The 18,882-nt window shown below is 37.2% G+C and overlaps 2 protein-coding genes and 1 long non-coding RNA gene across 3 annotated transcripts in view; 2 read left to right on the top strand and 1 right to left on the bottom strand.

Moving 5' to 3' along the window:
• Positions 1–1,308, top strand: part of LOC122065592 (ankyrin repeat-containing protein At5g02620-like) — a 21,841-nt gene extending 20,533 nt beyond the window's left edge. The window contains exon 2 of the mRNA XM_042629413.1: positions 692–1,308. Coding sequence (XP_042485347.1) covers positions 692–1,308 — 617 coding nt within the window. The remainder of the gene's footprint in view (positions 1–691) is intronic.
• A 2,372-nt stretch (positions 1,309–3,680) lies between these two features.
• Positions 3,681–4,266, top strand: LOC122065599. Its single transcript, XR_006136042.1, has 3 exons — positions 3,681–3,768; positions 3,896–4,105; positions 4,215–4,266. It is a non-coding gene; the product is annotated as an uncharacterized LOC122065599 (long non-coding RNA).
• A 6,604-nt stretch (positions 4,267–10,870) lies between these two features.
• LOC122065600 (receptor-like protein 56) lies at positions 10,871–18,327 on the bottom strand. Its single transcript, XM_042629419.1, has 8 exons — positions 17,947–18,327; positions 16,831–16,986; positions 16,533–16,691; positions 16,326–16,397; positions 16,036–16,194; positions 15,783–15,941; positions 12,791–14,614; positions 10,871–10,971 (listed from the first exon to the last, which is right to left on the bottom strand). The coding sequence occupies exons 1-8, from the start codon at positions 18,320–18,322 to the stop codon at positions 10,871–10,873; spliced, it is 3,006 nt and encodes a 1,001-aa protein (XP_042485353.1). The 5' UTR covers positions 18,323–18,327.
• Between the last annotated feature and the right edge of the window lie 555 nt (positions 18,328–18,882).

Below are 18,882 nucleotides of genomic sequence, written 5' to 3'. Positions count from 1 at the left end.
GATTCAAGAAACTTTCGTTCAGATTCCTATGTCAGATTCATTCAAATATCAGGTTCAACTTCTTGATTTTATGCAGAGGAAAACACCAAAACCCCATGTAAATGTGGCCTCGTTCCCCCCCCCCCCCCCCCCCCCCCCCCCCCCCCCCCCCCCCCCCCCCCCCCCCCCCCCCCCCCCCCCCCCCCCCGCCTCCGCCTCCGTCCCCGCCAACCACCAATGGAAATGATGGTCAACCAAGGAGTGAGGTGGTCAAAATAAATATATACATATATATATATATATATATTGGGTGGTAGAAAAGGTGGTTCACATATCTACATGTGAAGAAAGTCTTCAGTTTTGGCAATTTGGATCAAAGATGATACTTTATACTAAGGAATGCGTCGGGAGAGAATAAAATTTCATAAAAATGTGGTTCCAACTCTTTTGGTATCTCATTCTTCGTCATAATCCTAAAGCAAATAATTTTATTTTTAATTACAAATATGCAGTTTCTTTGCCGAACAACTCTAAGAATTTATGATGCACCATCTGGTGGAAAATATTTGGCTGCTACCCGGGTTGCAGCCAACCCCCAGCTAACAGCCAAAGAAATGAAATATTCACTTCCCTTAGGGTTCACAAATACCCTCCTATGTTATAGTATTTTTCAAAATGTCCTTTTAGATTCTATTTCTTTGGCTGCCACAAGGGTTGCAGCCATCTGGTCCACCTTCTCCAATTATTGTGGAAAATAAGTCAAGAACAGATACTCAAAATATATGCAATTACAAAGGGAGGTTCAATACTCTAGTGCTTGTAGCAAATCTGATCTGCAGGGTCACCTTCCCTGCGGGTTTTACAGTCCCTGGAGGTTTAAATGTTGATGGCCCATACAAAGGCATGGCTACCTTGTTAAGGAAGCCTGCATTCAATGTTTTCGTCATCTGCAATACCATGGCTTTGTATCTGTCTATCGTGGTTGTGGTGAACAACATCTGTGCACAGTTGGCTGACATTCATGTCTTCATTCTTGTGGCAAAATTTAGCTCACCATTGTTGGGTTTAGCTCTCATTATGATGGCTGTGGCATTTGCAGCGGGTTTGTACTCGGTCATAGTTAAACTCCAGTGGCTAGCCACAGTGGTTTTGGTCATTGGATCCATTTTTCTTTTCTATATGGTATATTTCCTTGCTCTAATCAATGTCCCATATAAGTTCAATTACCTTGTTCCACGGTACATCTCCTGGAGGTTCTATCTTTTGATCTGCAAAATTGATAGGATCTTTGACAACATAGATTGGTTATCTGGGGTTAAAGAGGTTTGAATCACCTCATGGGAAGAGATGTTTCTTCTCTTGTTTAGACACTATCATCAAATGTAAGGGTTTGTGTTTGTTTCATTTTGGATCTGTTTGTTGAGAGGAAAAATAACTCGTATGCATGATATGTATTACGGATAATAACAGATTCCAATGTAATAATAGCGTACGTGATATGTTTTATTAGTGTTATATCATCATGATCTTTAGTATTATTAAGAAAAATTATATTTGGGTTCTCTTTAGTTTAAAATTTTCCTCATTCTTCTCTTCCATGTGCAATCTATTTAGGCATAATGAAACCTCTCATAGCATTTACTTCCCTAGCTAAATCTGGTTTTTTACTCTGTAATGCTCATACAATAGCTACTTTTGCCTGCTTTTTTGTGCTAGATGATGAGTGTGAGGCTCCTTAATTATAAGTTAGACTCTTATTTTATTTGATGTGGTGTAGAGATTTAGTAGGCGAGCATGTACCATCTATAACGGTTAAGTTAGTTGTACTATTGCAATATGTTGATCATAGGTTCAAAACTTAGAAACATCCTACGAAGTAGAGGGTAAGGTTGCATCCATTTGCCCCTCCTAGACCTTGGAGTAACAGGACCCTTGCGAAGTAAGGGATAAGGTGGAGCCGGTGTTGGTGGACGGCTGTTATGATGATGATGGTTTCGTGTGTCCAACTGGACATGGTCGAGGTGGTTCCAATATTCCCCATTTCTTCCTTTTTTTCGTCCTTTTGCTTCCTTCTGTGTTCTTTCTTCTGTACCTATTTAAGATGCCCACCTGGACATCAACCACCTAGAACCACACACGCATGATTCACAACACATGGGCCTACACTATTATTCCACCGTGGGTAAGCACAAGAAATCGTACACGATAGCCTCAAGAACTGGAATTTGGAGTCTATGTTCGTGGAAACTTACTATGTAGTAGTTATCATGATCATATGGGAATCGAGAATTCAATACAAATCCAAAATTATATTGGGAAGGAAAATAGAAGTTAATCAAATTCGATTTTCAAATGGTACATATAAAGATCTCCATCTATATATCCTACAGACCTACAGTAAGTTTCAGAAAGAATAAAAGATTCTCTGTACAGAAATAATAATCCAAACTACCAAAGATTAAAAAAAAAAAAGGTACAATGGGGGATGGAATTAATTCTAATTTTCTTGGTCTTGACTTTGTTAGAAAAATTGCATTTAAAATGGAGTTTCAAAACACGTTTTAAACGTGTTTTTTGTTTTTTACCGTTTAAACATTTTACTGTATGCTTCTCAAAGATACGGAAAAAAATAGCAAACTTCAAGCATTCGTGTTCAAAACACGTTTAAAACACGTTCTTGTTTTTATGGCATTTTTTAAGACTTGATTTTTTAACATAAAGTCTACTTAATTGACCATATATCTTTCTCCCGAACTCCAATCGACCTAATTCTTTCACCAACTTGAAGCTAATACAATGGATTATATTTCTCATAATATTACCTTCAACTCAAATTCAATGCATGGATTCCAAAATTGAGTTATAAACTGACATATTTGCTCAATAAGACTTTGGGCATGTGTGATGTATGAATTTAGAATTGCTGTTGGATGATATTCGATGATATGTCTTAAAACTTATAATGAGACATGGGATGTATAAGCATTAATTTTAGATATTGTAGTTGGTTTGAACATTAGATACAGATATTCATGTAATAACTCCTTAATTTATATGAGTATACTGTCATTTTTTCAGTTTCGTTCGTCTGAAATCTACACGTTTAAATCCTGTACCGTTCGTTTTTCGATTTTTATCATTCTCTATTTTTTTGATCGTTTATTTGATTGTATCATTCGAAAAATTTTGTTGTTTAAAATCCATACCATTTGTTTCCGTTCTTTTGCCGTTCCCATCTAACATGCGAGACTTCTTCAGGGGAGGAGGACTCTCCACCTCTTCATCACCAAAATTCTGATATTTTTGCCAAACGAAAGGGACAAAACCAGAATCATGGGTTAGACCACCCAATGACCTGTGAGATGGGTTATAGGGTGCTTTCCTTAGGGAGTTGATGTGACTCTTTAAAAGGTCAAGACGGGTATACCAAAAATAAGAAACAAATGTTGGCACCAAACACGTATGTACTGGATATCTAAATCATTGAAAGGTTCAGAGCCCGTTTGGAATTGTTCATAAAAAACGTTTCTGTTGTTTTTTGGTTTTAATAGAATGAAAAAACGGAATCTTCTGTTTGGTGTGTGTATGTATCGTTTCTGCATTTTTGAAACTGAAAGTGAGTAAAACGAAAAATCCTCGATTTGACTAAACACCCAAGAGGCTGTTCTGTCGGGGGTGTTTCATTTCAAGTAATAGATATTGAAATGTTTGTTCCCGATAATTCTCTGGGTCCGCGATAGAGAGAGGAGAGAAGAGAGAACCCAGCTCGCCCCCTTCTGAAATCTCTAGGTAACTTCACCTCTTCTCCTTCTTCTCCTTCTTCTTCTTCTTCTTCTCCTTCTTCTTCATCTCTTCTAACCTGTTTCTTCTTCTATTCTAACCTCTTCTCCTTCTTCTTCATCTATTGTAATCACAGAGTAGGTATTGGGAACAAATTTAGGGGTTTTTTGGACCCCTAAATTCTAGATTCTAGAGATAGAGATCGATAAGCTTCAATGTTTTGAGGAGAGAATATATTTTGGAACAATCGTTCCCGATAATTCCAGAGTCTGCGCATAGAGAGAGGAGAGAAGAGAGGAGAGAAGAGGGAAGAGGAGCTCGGCCCCTTGTGAAATCTCCAGTGCAGGTAACTTCACCTCTTCTCCTTCTTCTCCTTCTTCTTCTTCATCTCTTCTAACCTCTTTCTTCTTCTATTCTAACCTCTTCTCCTTCTTCTTCATCTATTGTAATCACAGAGCAGGTATTGGGACCAATTTTAGGGTTTTTTTGGACCACCTATGACTGACTCTAGATTCCANCCTTTCATGATTCTTTAATACAATATGATCATTTAGAGAGAGAGAGAGAGAGAGAGAGAGAGAGAGAGAGAGAGGGGGCATGTTAGATGTTGGTGTCGACTGATTGGGCTCAATTGGTCCTAGTCAGGCCTTTTTGCTTGCACTGTGATCAACGGTTTATATATATAATCGGTTGGACTCAATTGAATTTCAGGTTTTAATCGAGCTTCTTCGGACTAATCAAATTATAAATAGACTAATGCACCATTAGAGCCTTAAACGACGAGTCACCCACTCGATCTCACCGATCCATTCCAACACTTGGGACCCATTTGATAACGTTTCTGCCGTTTCTGTTTCAAGAAACGGCAGAAACATAAATTTTCATTTCTAGAAATAGAAACGGAATTGAAGGTGTTTGATAAGTCATGCTTTTAGAAGTCGATGGTATCCAGTGAAAGAATTGCCACAAGTCGTTTCCAGAAACGGCGAAACAAGTTGAACTTGTTTCACCTGGGTCGTTTCTTGAACCATAAATAAGTAAAAATTTCTATTTCTATTTCTAAAAATAAGTGAAACGAAACAGTTTTATCAAACGCTTTTTGCTCCGTTTCTGCTATTTCTGGAAACAGAAACAGCAGAAACGCGTTTCTTGAAACGTTATCAAACGCGCCCTAAATCTTTGTTGGTCCTATAGAGCCATGCAAGAAACTATGCAGAAACATCATGTTTATATTTCATCATTTCTTTGGTGACTCTTCTTACCAAAAAAACAAATTTCATTGGTGACTACTGTATTGGTCAATGAGTAAAACCCAAATCTAATTAATTGCTACTGGACATCTTTTTGCTTCCCCTGATTCTTTAATTAGATATCCTCCAGTACATTTTGGTTAAACCCAATCGTTACGTTTTGGTTAAACCAAATTGTTAAGTCGGGGAACAAGGGAAGAAAAAACCCAATTTGCGTCTCTCTCTTTGACCATGGAGTGTATATTGCCATGTCCTACCATAAGCAAAATAATGAATGTATAATTTTCATATTAGATATTATCTAATCGAAAGCAAACATATTTAACTTCACAATTTTAGAGAAGGCATACTATTTCCTAATAATAATATTAAGGTAAGAGAACGCTACCTGCTTAAGCGGCTATTGTGTTAGCATGTAGAAGCATCAACAACAGAAAGATTTTTGTTTTTCATGGGGTGGAACGATAGTTTCTCCCCTTCCTATGTCTGCTGGAGAGACCACACTGCCTTCAAAGCTTCTTTTTCCCATATTAATATTACTAAGCAATGCCTTATTTCAACCTAAGATGGTCCTTCCTATTGTTTATAATAACAGATCAGGTATTGGGTGTACTAAGCCCTTGCATGTAAATAGGGTCAATTACCATTTAATTTAGAGAAAGTGCAAGCACTTGCAAGATATTTTAACTTAGAACCCTACCAGTTTGGTGTTGTCTCCGTCCAAACGTAAGTGGGTGAAAAAAAGACCATGTTGCTCCTATCTCATGAGTTGAAGATGCTCCTACACTCCTTCCCATTGAACCCGCACGTTGATGTTACCTACACCAAACTAGCAGGTTTCTTTTTCCTTGTAACTTATTATGGTCGTAGACCCAATCGCTCAATACAATGGATCTCTCTCTCTCCTTCCGATTGAGACAAATTGGTCGGTAGTTGACCACCTTTGCATGCATGCATGCATGTGTTTCACATAAGTAGGATTGCAACGTTTTCAAAAAACAAGGTAGGACGGCAACTGAGTCTTGGGCCAGGATTAATTGGGTTGGACTTTAGGCTTGCTACTATTCTAAATTCCTCAAATCCCTACCAGCCCAGCCCAACTTCAACCCTAATAAGGTTTAAAAATTAGTGGCGTAAATTTTCTGATGATATTTTGTTCATCGTTCTGGTTTGTGCGCCCTTTGTCCATTAAAAAACCCAAGGCCCATAAGCAAACCACTCTGCCCAATATTACAACATTAAGGACAAATGGGCTAGAAATTGAGGCTAAAACGAAAGGCAAAGGACAATGAATAGTGAAAAGACATTAGGAAAAAAAAAATATCTTTCATCAGCATGACGGGAATTAAAGGGAAAAGAGTTGAAAATTTAAAACTTAAAAAGAAACTTTTTTAATTATTAATTCATTTGATTATTAAATTCAAAGCCCTTTAGTTTACAAGTAAAATAAATTACATGTAAAATGTATCATTGCTAGATACAATAAGAAAGTAAAGTAATTTATATAAATCACATGAAGGAACGATTACAAAGTTTTTTATTTATTCCCTTTAATTCCCCAACCAAATGTAGCTTTAAAAGCTCCGATTTGGGAAATTTAAATAGTCGAGAACACATTGTGTGAAATCCAAGCTTGAGGCCCAGCCCACCCTCATACAAAGAACAAGGTTGGGCCTGAGTAGTGAAGCTTAAGGGATACAGTAGGGGTGTCAACGGTCTGGTTTGGTGCGGTTTCGGTCCGATTCCACCGGTTTCGGTGTGACTTTAGAACTGACCGAAACCGACCCATTAAGGATTTATCGGTTTCGGTCCGGTGTCGGTTTCGGTGCGGTTTGGGTTCGGGTTGATACCGGTTTGGATTTATCAAGTTCATTTCAGTTTGGATCGATTTTTTAAACCGGTATGGAGAATCGGTATGGAGCCATTAGGAAACAACAAACTGCTGACCTGCTGAAAACCAATATTTGACAATTCAATTAATTTTTGAAAAATGAAAAACAACCAATATATTTAACTTAAAACTAGTTAAAAATTCCCCATTATATTATTATGTTTGGAGATTGTTAATTAACTAGGACTTGATGAGATAAAGAAAACCAATTCAAAACAAGATTGTATGTCAAAACTATGCAAATTTTGATTTTTTTAAAATGAATTTTGGAGTGTTTCGGTTTCTTACCGGTTTGGTTTTGGTTTCGGTCCAGGTTTTGAGCCAGTTTCGGTTTGGTTTCAGGTTCATCCGATTTCCGGTGCGGTTCAATTTGGTTTTGGGGTTGCAATACTAGAAACTGAACCGAACCAATAAGGCTTCGGTTCGGTTCGGTCCGGTCCGTGTTGTTATCGGTTCAGTCCGGCCAATTTTACCGGTTCGATTTAGGAATTGACACCCCTAGGATACAGTTAGACAAAGATGACATGATTTGGTGAAAATGATTGATTTGCAAGGTCACGTACGTCCATGGTCTCAGGTATAAATATCGGTAATTTCATGTAAATTCTTGTGATCATACACTTCTGGATTTTTCAATTAAGCATCAAAGCTAGAAACAAACAACATAATATTGCTTTATCCAACCTCAAACCTTCTGTGTCATAAGGTAATCCCAAACCCAAAATTCGACATGAAAGACTTAAAGTTGCTTGAATTCTAAATGAGAACATATGCTTGATGAGGTAATTGTTTGATTTGTTGTTCTCAAGGTGTTGGGGGTGGGGGTTAAACTTAATTAATTTTAAATGTAGAAAGTCTACAAGAATGAAAAATGATTCCAAATTGGATTTAATAGTATTCATAAATGTATAAGAGATTGGAATTTAGTTACCAGCAATTTTAGTTCATTCTTAATACTAGAATCAAGGATTAAAGTATCGGTATCGATCACCGTATCGGTCGATCAAAATTAAGATACGTATCGGAGGGTATCGTATCGTGTCGGAGATACGCTAAGATACGCTAAAGATACGCACATAAATGGATATGAAACACCTTTTTAAACACTTTTGCATAAAAAAATTATTAAAAAAAGCTATTGATAACATGTATTATGCATAAACACTAAATTAAGGGTATCGCACTAAGAATTCAAGGTTTGTAGTTGTCCCATAAATGTAAAATCCTTGTTCCCAACTTTGATTTTCACTTTAGTTAGAGAGAAATATGGCTGGCAGCAACTTTGGAACAAAAACCCCTCAAAAAATTGTGTTTTCTGAAAAATACCCATCTTGGCCATTATATGACCGTAGCGCACTGTATCGGTACATACCGATACTCACCGATACGTACTGATCGATACATACCGATTCTCACCGATACGTACTGATACTCATCGATACGTACCAATAGATACATACAAATATTGATACTTATCGATACATACCGAAACGTATATTTCACCTCAATTTTATATTTTTCATAGAGTATCAGTACGTATCGATAGTGTATTGGTGCATATCGATATGTATCGTAGGTTATATATCGATACGAAATGATTTTAAAAATTCAATGTATCGTATCGGTGTGTGTCGTATCGGTCTGCTAAATTTAAGATACGTATCGGAGGGTATCGTATCGGTATCGGAGATACTTTAAACCATGACTAGAATAAACCCATAATTTTGCTCTCAAATTTTTATATAGCAATTGTATCAAACGGCTTTTGTATCATTGCCATAAGTGTTTTATTACGTCGAATTTTTGAAAACTAATATTACAGTATGGGTCCGTTTCCATATTATTACCGTTCCGAACTTACTATGTATATGACCACTTGTCCGACCAATCATGGCCGTTATCTCTGAGATCCTATCTAACATCATTATGATCGGGCCAAATAAGCTGATCCACTTATCCATCTTGCGATCATTGGTTCTTGGTCTAAGTTGGGCCAGTTCCCTTATCTAGAGAGTTCGCCTCAGGCCTAGGTCCAGTAATTTGTCATCCTACTTATATTTGTAGCATGGCAAAAGGTCATTCGCACAGCCCACATAGGGATGCCTTTCTATATGCCACACATAGCTATTTATTGGCAGCGGGAGGATGAAGTGGCTTTTTAATTAAGTCTCTTATCTATTACTTGGTTTTTTCAATCTATTCTGAGCTTTTCTGGTGGACGATTTGTGAAATTGTGAAAGTCTCATATGAGCTTTTCTGGTGGACTATTTTCTTATCTATTACTTGTTTTTTAAACATGGAGGGATTCTTGTTTCCATTTTTACAATCCGTTCTGCTCTTCTTTTTTCATTTGATTCGAATAAACTATCACTGTAGTTGAGTTTTGAAAACTCGGTATTGGGTATGGGATCAATTAATTTATGTCGGGTTCAATTTGTTTTCGATTCAAATCATCCTAGAATTGGTCAGGAATCAATAGGACTCGGACTAACTCAGGTGAACTAAATTCGTGTAGAATGGAGATTAATTGGAATTAGTCATGTCAATTCCAGGTCAAATTGATTATTTTTGCAGATTTTTATCCAAGTTTTAAAACTGTGACCTAGTCATTAATTTTTAGGATTAGTGTATTTGCATGCAAGTATGATGCAAACTGGGCTGAGCTGAGCTGAGCCCAAGGCTTCAATTGTTGAATCCTAACCCGCCCAAGTTGACCTTGAAAGTTTTCGGTACTTGCTCAAAGTTACTTATTGCTCATGAGTTTCAAGGATTGAGTTCCTATGTGGCGTAATACAGTTTTTGGCGTGCATCCAACTGCCAAAAACACCTTGGTATGGAGCCCAAGGCGTTGCTAGGCGTTGGATGCGTGCTGGACATTGTCTTGCGCCATAGAGGAGTCAAATCCGAGTTTCAAGGGAGAAAAAAAGTGAACTTCCGAAAATACCCCAACACTTTACTTTAACCCCAAACTATTATTGCTCATGCCTCATGCTGATGATTTCTTTTCATGTTTTTTTTGTTTATTTCCCATTTTTTTCCAATTATTTATTTTTTTTACTTTATGTGGGACCCACCACCACCTCCTCTTCCTTTGCAAAAGGCTGCGTGATCCTCAACCGATACAACCTAAGAACGCCCGGAATCCAGATACTCTACAATTCGGATAAAAATTGTCTGTTTTTCCTGATCCCTGTTTTGCTGTGTTTTGCTAGCTGCAGAACACGACACGTGTCCTCCTTTAAATCTGTAGTTGAGATTGTTTTGGTTGGGCTGTTGTTACTAAATCCGGTTTAGATCAATGGATGACTCGAACCATATTGAGTGGAACCGGTTCTGACAAACAACTCCAGGTTTGAATTCAAAATCCCTAAGAGGAGATTTCTCAATCAAGAGGAAGGACCCAGACGACGTATCGTTTTTGCAGTCCGGCAATCCCGACCTGACTTTGACAGCTGGGTTTCATAGCAAGAGAGTAGCGGTTGGGCTTAGCGGGATGAATTTTCATCATCCTCTTCCAAAGGTGGGACTTTGCTGGGAAAGCCGTTGAAGATTGCGTGAGCTACGCACTCAAGGACCGCCTCCCCGGCAACATGGAACCACTCTCTCTGTAACCCCAGCAACTCATATTTCTCCTTTCCTTCCTCTATCTCACTCACTCTCCCTCCTCAATCCTCCATTTCCACCTGGGCTGCATTTAAAAAAAGAAAAAGAAAAAAGCATGGGATTTCTGGGCAGCGGATCCACCGCTCCTAGCCATTGGCACCACGACCGGCATCCCTAACACTGCAACATCTTCATGAAAAAAGAAAGAAAGAGAGAAAGGGAAAAATAAAAACCAGAGAATTAGAGCATGGACTCCTCCAGAATCAATAGAAAAGAATTAAAAATCCCCAAATCACAAACACAGGAAACCTAAATTAAAAATTTCTACCATCAAAACCAATCCATTAATGGAGCTAGAGAACCTAAATCAGAATCCCAACCCTGCAAACTCCTTGGCTCCATTTGCTTCCTCGTCTGGAACCGCTCTCTCTGCAACCCAATCATCGTGGTCCTCATCGCTGTCAAAACCTGCAACCCATTGCCATGACTCTTCATCTCTCTATCTCAACATTCCGCCCCACCGCACATGACAACCAAACGAGGCGTGGAATTAGTAAAGGGATAAAAATCGTCTGTTTTTCCTGATCCCTGTTTTGCTGTGTCGGCGCCCCTCTTCGACCAGGCCGCAATGGCTACTTGCAGTCAAGATTCCAAGGAAGTCCCTAGGCAGTCAAGATCGCCGGACTGCAACAACAATACGTCGTCTGGGTCCTTCCTCTTGATTGAGAAATCTCCTCTTAGGGATTTTGAATTCAAACCTGGAGTTGTTTGTCAGAACCGGTTCCACTCAATATGGTTCGAGTCATCCATTGATCTAAACCGGATTTAGTAACAACAGCCCAACCAAAACAATCTCAACCGCAGATTTAAAGGAGGACACGTGTCGTGTTCTGCAGCTAGCAAAACACAGCAAAACAGGGATCAGGAAAAACAGACGATTTTTATCCGGATCGGAACGCCCCCTATATAGGCTTAGCCTCAGGTAGCTGAAGAAAAACAAACTAGCCATGTCCCTGTTGCCAATTATCACAAAATATGATTCAGGGGCTCAAGGTAAAGAAAGAAGTAGACGAGTGTCTATTTTGCATTAGAAAACAGAAGAAAATCCTGTCCCTAATCAAGCGAAAAGTAGACTGGAATTTTATGGAATGCAAACATAAGCTAAACCTTCGAGTTAAGCTACTTTTATTAGAACTCTGGATTAGTGATTAAGAACAACACCATGTGACGTCTTTTAATGGATGGAGGAGGAGAGAAGATGAAAAACTCACAAATGAGATCAATATCTGTAGGAAGAAAATTGAGGAATACAAAGGAACGACTCTCATGGGTTGTTTTCACTTTGAGATCAGGGAACAGAGGAATCTGAGCTGGCTTCCAAAGAGCAAGTTAAGAAGGGGATGTAGATCCTCTGTAGTGTGCTACACCATGTAGTGCAAAACCAAATGCTAGGTGCACCTTGGGCTGTGTGTCTGAGGGCTCCCAATCACGCCAGAAAGGATGAACGGATCAGGTTCACGTACGAGAATATTCTCGTACACTCTTGATCTGTAGATATAGAATCTATTAAATGAAGAGAGAGAAAATTGATTCTATATTCGCAGACCAGAACTGTTCTTGTACATTCTCGTGCATGAACCTGAACCGCTTTCCTAGAAAAGACTCCAAACCTTATTCTTTTCTTCCACTGGGAGGAGGAGAAGGTGGGTCCCACTTATGTAAAAATGAAAAAAAGAATAAAAATTTTGAAAGAGAAGATAAGAACTGTCTGGAATATTTTAGGAAGCTCACTTCTGATTTTTCCTTGGAATTCTTGAACAATAAGTAATTTTGGGAATTAAATAATTTTTTTTCTTCAAAATCTAATCTAATGAATATAAAACAAAATTTAAACCTACTTATATTGTAAATAATTTTCATATCTAATACATCTAAGTAATATCCCCTAAATAAAAAGGGACATTGTTGGGATTAAGTCTAAACTGCACCTTAAGCCAAGCTTGCCATTATGCAAGATAGGACAACCTTTGCATTTAGATTTTCATGTCTACAAATTGCAGAATTTACACACACACACACACACACATATATATATATATATATAGAGAGAGAGAGAGAGAGAGAGAATTAATGCATTTACATAATTCTCTACAAGAAAACATCTCTCTATTTATATGGAAAAACACATATATTCATTTTGGTCATTATTACACGGTACAATTCATCCCTTAATGCATTACTAATTAAGTGGTAATTAATTACCAATGGTTTTTTATATAAAACAAACACCAGAAGAGCCTCTCACTACACCTATCAATGCATCCATCTACAACTCTGTAATATTTCCTACGCCAATTTCTGCTCAGAAGGAGAGGAGCAATAACAGCCCAGAATCCCAAGAGGTAAGAAATAGCCACACATGAATAGAAGAATAAGTCATTGTCGATCAGACTTTGTTCATCAGCATCACCTTCCTTGTATTCACTGTGGGGTGGTTGAGGTGATAAACAATTGACTTCAGTTGGAGGTCCACAAAGTCTTGGATTACCAATGTAGCTATCCTTGTTGAATGTATCAAAATGCTTCTCATATGGGATCTTGCCCGAAAGTTGATTGAAGGCCACATTGAAAAAAGAAAGAAAATCGAGTTGAATCATTTGAGGGGGGATCTTTCCCACCAACTTGTTGTGGGAGAGATCTAAACTCTCCAACTTTTCCAACCCTTGAAAGGATTCTGGAATATTGCCTACTAGAGAATTGTGAGAAAGGTTTAATGAACGTAAGGCTCTCAGTTCTCCAAATTGAGATGGAATATCACCAGTTAATTGGTTTAGAGATAAATCGATCACTTCCATCAGACGAAGTGGAACACCCTCGTATGAGTAAAAATTTCCCTTTGTGGCAAAATTTATTTTGAACGTATAAACCTCCTTGAAATTGATCGCCCAAACTACTTTTCCAAAATTTAGAACTTCAACTTCTTCCAGCCATGAAGTCATGTTGTTGAAGCAAGAAGGTATGCTTCCAGAAAGATGGTTATTTGATAGATCCAAAAAATGTAATTGTTGCATCTGACACAATGCCGTTGGAAGAAAACCAACAAATTGATTTTCTCTTATAAGGAGTGAGACCAATCTTGGGAAAGCTGACAACCAATCTTGGATATTGCCTGACATGAAGTTCCTACTTATGTCTAGAAGCAAGAGTGAGGGAACACTTGATGGAGTGATTGGGAAGGGTCTTGTGAAGAGATTGCCATCAAGTTTTAAAGTGAGTAGATTTGTCATGTTGGAAACTCTTGCCATTGCATGTAAATGGTTATTTGATAAGATCAAAAATAACAAGGAAGTACTATTTTGAGTTAATCTATGAGGTACTTCGCCTACAAAGTGATTATTTGATAAATCCAATACCTCTAAGTTAATTAATTTGTCAAATGAGGGAGGGATGCAGCCTTCAAGTTTGTTTTCAGACATGTTAAAGAAAAATAAATTTGGGAAAAGCTCATCGATGTTTCCAGGAAGGAGCCCTTCGATATTGTTGTCGGAGATGTCAAGGTATTGGAGCTCTGATGTTTCATTTTTTAAGGGCAGAGGAAATGGCCCATTAAAATGATTACCCCTCAAGATCAATGAGTAAGGAGAATGTGTAGTAGCATTATAAATCAGCCAGGATGGAATTATTCCTTGAAGAGAGCAATACGACAAAGATATATCAGATAGGTTGTATTGGGTGGCAATGAAGTGAGGAATTTTCTTGAGTTCACAACTTTCTAAGTGTAAGGTATTTAGCTGGAAAGATGGAACCCAAGAGGTTGGGAACTCAGTTTCAACTTCTAACTCTCTATTGTTTGAAAGGTCAATGTATTCAAGTTTTGAAAGATTAGCAAACACGGAGAAAAAGACCACTTCATCGAACTTATTATTCAAAAGATCAAGCTTGACAAGAGATGTTAGGTTAGAAATTGAAGGAGGAATTGTACCTGATATTTTGTTTTGGGAAAGGTCAAGGGTCTGCAAAGAATTCAATTGGCTCAAACATGGCCAAGGGATATTGTCAATTAAGTTGTTGCTAAGATCCAAGTACCATAACTTCCTTAGTTTACAAAGCCCTGTAGAATAGAAATGGGATAAAAAATCAGAGTATACCAGAATACTACTTCAAAAGCATGAGATTTTCATCAATGAAAAATGAAATTAAACAATATATATATATAGTTACCATCGGCGCCAGAATTTAACACATAAATTTAATTTAAGAAGTTTTAACAAATTTGTGCTCTGTATTGTGCAGTATGTATGAAAGTTACTTTCATTGATGTGTATGTATGTATGTATATGCATATGTATTTATTTATTTATATAATGAATAAATAATTGTATACAAGCAAGGGTTTATGACATGTAAGGTACAACCAGTCCTGGACCCGCCCAAGATTGAAATGGAATATCATCAGCCAAGCCCAAGCCCAAGTCCTTTGTGCTGAGGTCAGCCAAGGTAGGATAGGAAGACAGATCGGGCCGAGTTGGACCAAATTTTCTATATCTTCATGTTTTTTGTAGGATCTATTCTACTAGTTTTAAAAACATTTTGGGTCTGTAATCAGAACGACAGAGTGTTAATTATATCAAAAAAAAAAAAAATTCATTTGGTTCAATCTTGTATCCAAATAAACTGCTCATCCCTATTCCATTAATATAATTTAAAAAAGGAGGGGATCTCAGTTCCTACATCCACGGTACGAACTTTTCATACACTCACACTTGGCCAGTCTCTAGCCAAGATTCAGCTTGGTTGAGCTCGGCTAGTTTTGGGTATCACAGCAAAGGCCCAGCTAGACCAGACCTGGGCCAAATTCAAGAAACCTCAGGCTGGGTCTAGCTTTTAGAAAAATCTGGCCCAACTTGCTCAAGTAGGGCCATTAGTGGGTCCCGACCTAGAGATTTACAGCAAAACCATCATTTGAATAGACAGTTATAATCAAATAATACTAGTGCATTTATTTAAATAATTCAGACAATTTAGATAATGCTTCCAAATGTTCCAAAAAATACTATTATTGGATGGTAAGAAGAATATTTTGTGCCTATAATATTACCATTAAATATAAAAATTGTGTTTGAAACCGAACATAAATTCAGTCTCCTAAGAATTTAATAATGAAAAATTAGGACTTAGATGGTGGAGAAGCTTGATAATACGATAGAAAAAAATCATGACTTTTTTTTTTTTTCTTTCTAGAAACAAATGCTTCTCTTAAATAAATAATGCATTAGTACCTATTGAGAATCCGAGTGAACCTTTTAAATTATTCGATGACAGATCAAGGCCTTCGAGCATAGAGTTGTTATGCAATAGGCAAGACGGTAATCTTTCATCGCTGAGATCATTCATACTTAGATCCAACGATTTCAATTTTTTCCATCTACATATTAATCCTGCAATGCACACATGTACAATGTATATATATCACTCGTCAATAGATTTACTACAATGTTTTTACAATTCACAGAGAACCCTTTTAATATTTACCTTTTAGAAGAGCATCCGAGTCTTTGGTGGTAAAAGTGCCTCGTAGGGTAAGTTCTTCCAAAGAAGAATGGTTTTGTTGTAGACAATGTGGTATATATTCCACATTGAGATTGCTATAACCTAAATCCAATGTCCGAAGATTCCTTACTTCACATAATGCTGAACATAGGTAAGTAAATAAAAAGAGTGATTAAGATCTAATTGATAGAATTTAATTGGTAATAATGACATCCTTTTCTCCTTAGCATGTATCAGATTGCAGATTGGGTATTTGCTTAGCATGTACGTACCTCTCATACTTCCATCGCTGAGATTGTTATTACTTAGAACCAAGTATTGAAGATTTCTTGCTCCTTGTAATGCTGAAAATACAGGAAGATAAAAAGAACTACTATAATAGATGGGTTTTTTTTCCCCTTCAAGGTAAAACAAAAAATATTTTGGGATTAACATCTATTTATTGTTCTATAGATAGAAATATTTTACCTAGCTCATACCTGTTAGGACATTAGAAGACGATTGTTCAAGGGTAAAGTTCGATAGGTAGAGTTTTTCCAATGAAGAGAATGTACTCAACATGCAAGGTGGAAAACTTCCATTACTTAGAACACTATAGCTTAGATCTAACACACGAAGATTCCTTAATCCACATATGGCTGCATGCCACCACACAAGACAAAGCCCAAACATAATTAATGTTAGTAATTTGAGATATACAAAATTAAGAAGAATAATAAAATTCACAATTTTCAGGTCAGATATAGACGAGACTTAATTTCATCCTTAGCTTGTTACCTGATAAAAGAGGAGATGATAAGTTGAGAGCATTGCTCTGTAGGTAAATCTCTCTCAAAAATGGAAGGCCACGTGCAAGACACTTTGGAAGGCCTCCATCGTCCAGACTGTTCCCACTTAGAGACAACACTTTGAGATTCCTTAGTTCACATAATGCTGCAATAATAAGTAACAGGGTATGTAATAACTCACATCAACATATTTTTTTATAGAAGAAGAGGAGGAGGAGGATGAGGAGCTTCCAAGGAAAATAAAATGGAAACAAGATCGACAAATTAATCAAGGACCTGAAATATATGTTAAAATTATGCAAAAGAGGCCATTAGTTTTATTTTTTTACTTAATTTTAATTTTTCATATTGATAAATAGTTTGAACAGACAAAATTCTTTAGATCGGTCATTTCCTATATATGTAGGAATAGCCAAGCACATCATCGCATGGAGAGTACAACATACTATTCTTAATTACATCGTTAGCTATATGCATGCGAGATATTGCATGATTTTTCTGATCGAAGTTTGTAGCTCCCTACCTATATAGGGATGATGCTGATGCATTTATGAAGGAGATATAACACTGATGGTATGTTTTGGTAAGAATTAATTAAAGTTGGTCCTCTTTTCTCCTAATCAGTCATATGTATAACACTGATATATAATTAATGGTTTAAAATCATGATGAGGGAATATCACAACACCTTAATTAATAAAGGGGTAAAAGAAATAAGCGCATGCCACTGAAAAGCTGGCCAACTGTGGATCAAGCAGGTATTCGTATTGAATTAAGGGTAAAGTCATAAAAAAAAAATTTTATTAAATAATAAAATATAGGAGTAAACCTGACCTATTTGATCAGATACGGATTGATTCAGATTGATATTGTATCGGCATCGATGAAAACCAATATCAATTCAATTCCCGTAAACTAAATCCCTGGGTTGGAGAAACCTTAAGCTTATGGCTATCCACATCCAAATTGATATTTATTATAAAAGGGCTCCTCCTAGGCATAGAGAATTGTAGTTTTTTAGCTATTTTTCGTCAATTAATCTAGAAAATCTTTGACAAAACTATAAAGATAAAAAGATAAATCCACTGAAGTGAAGAAAGCCTACCTTCTGGCATAATCCAACCTCCGATGTTGTTATAACTTAACTCTAGAGTTTGTAATTCTCTGAAATGAGTAAACAAAGAAGCATTCGGGTACAATTTTTCCGCTCCTGAATTTTGGTTGAAAAGATCAATGAAAACCACACGGTTTGTCGAATTAAACAAGTTGCACCCCAGAAATGCCCATTGACAACAATCATCTCCCTCCAACTTCGTATGAACAGTAGAGCCATGTGAGTTGAAAAAATCCCAAAGTTGTAAGGCAGCAGTCCTCTCCTCCTGGAGACACCCTTTGCACCCATAAAGACCGAAGCAAAAGCATAGGAGACTCACAAAACCTGTTATCTTAACCATCTCGGAAGAAAAGGATGCACTCCCCATAATTAATATAGCTCTCTTATGGTTTGTGAAGATTAAGAAACTAAGATATATATAGACCTTTATGAAAAGGGATATGCTTTCTTATCTTATTAAAGTCACTCTTAGTTTGTCCATAGAATTGGAATAAATCAAGAAGTCACCATAAGTCAATTCAAAGTAAACGCATATAAAAAGTCATTCCCATCCGAAACATGTTTACATGAACAAAGCTACCTAAGCTTCCCTGCAGCATCCAACAAATTATTATTATTAAAAGGAACCGTGTGGAAAATCAGGTCTATTGGTTTGTCCACATTCAGTGATATTTCTTAGAAAGTTGTCAATAAAAATCTCTCTCTCTACTGAGACCCAATTGCATGTGTATCACGTGAGCAGGATTGCCAGGATTAACCGCGTTAGACTTCGGAACGTCTATTCTAGCACTGCATTTGGTAACGTTTTTTGAAACATTTTCGTCAATTCTCATGAAAATAGATAACAGTCAAGAGACTCGAACTCAAGGCCTCCTGATGAATATAAGATTTTTACACACCACAGTTCATCAACTACGCTGGACAGTT

Source organism: Macadamia integrifolia, unplaced genomic scaffold, assembly GCF_013358625.1.
Source record: "Macadamia integrifolia cultivar HAES 741 unplaced genomic scaffold, SCU_Mint_v3 scaffold2057, whole genome shotgun sequence".
NCBI lineage: Eukaryota > Viridiplantae > Streptophyta > Magnoliopsida > Proteales > Proteaceae > Macadamia > Macadamia integrifolia.
This window is presented reverse-complemented; position numbering and strand designations above follow the sequence as displayed.

What these genes read in the sequence shown, in the direction of transcription:
- LOC122065600 (XM_042629419.1), bottom strand. Translation starts at nt 18,322, where the DNA reads ATGGGGAGTGCATCCTTTTCTTCCGAGATGGTTAAGATAACAGGTTTT. An exon ending in CAGCGATGGAAGTATGAGAG is followed by an intron (nt 16,195 to 16,325) that starts GTACGTACATGC and finishes ACCTATGTTCAG; the next exon opens with CATTATGTGAAGTAAGGAAT. An exon ending in CTCGGATGCTCTTCTAAAAG is followed by an intron (nt 15,942 to 16,035) that starts GTAAATATTAAA and finishes TGTGCATTGCAG; the next exon opens with GATTAATATGTAGATGGAAA.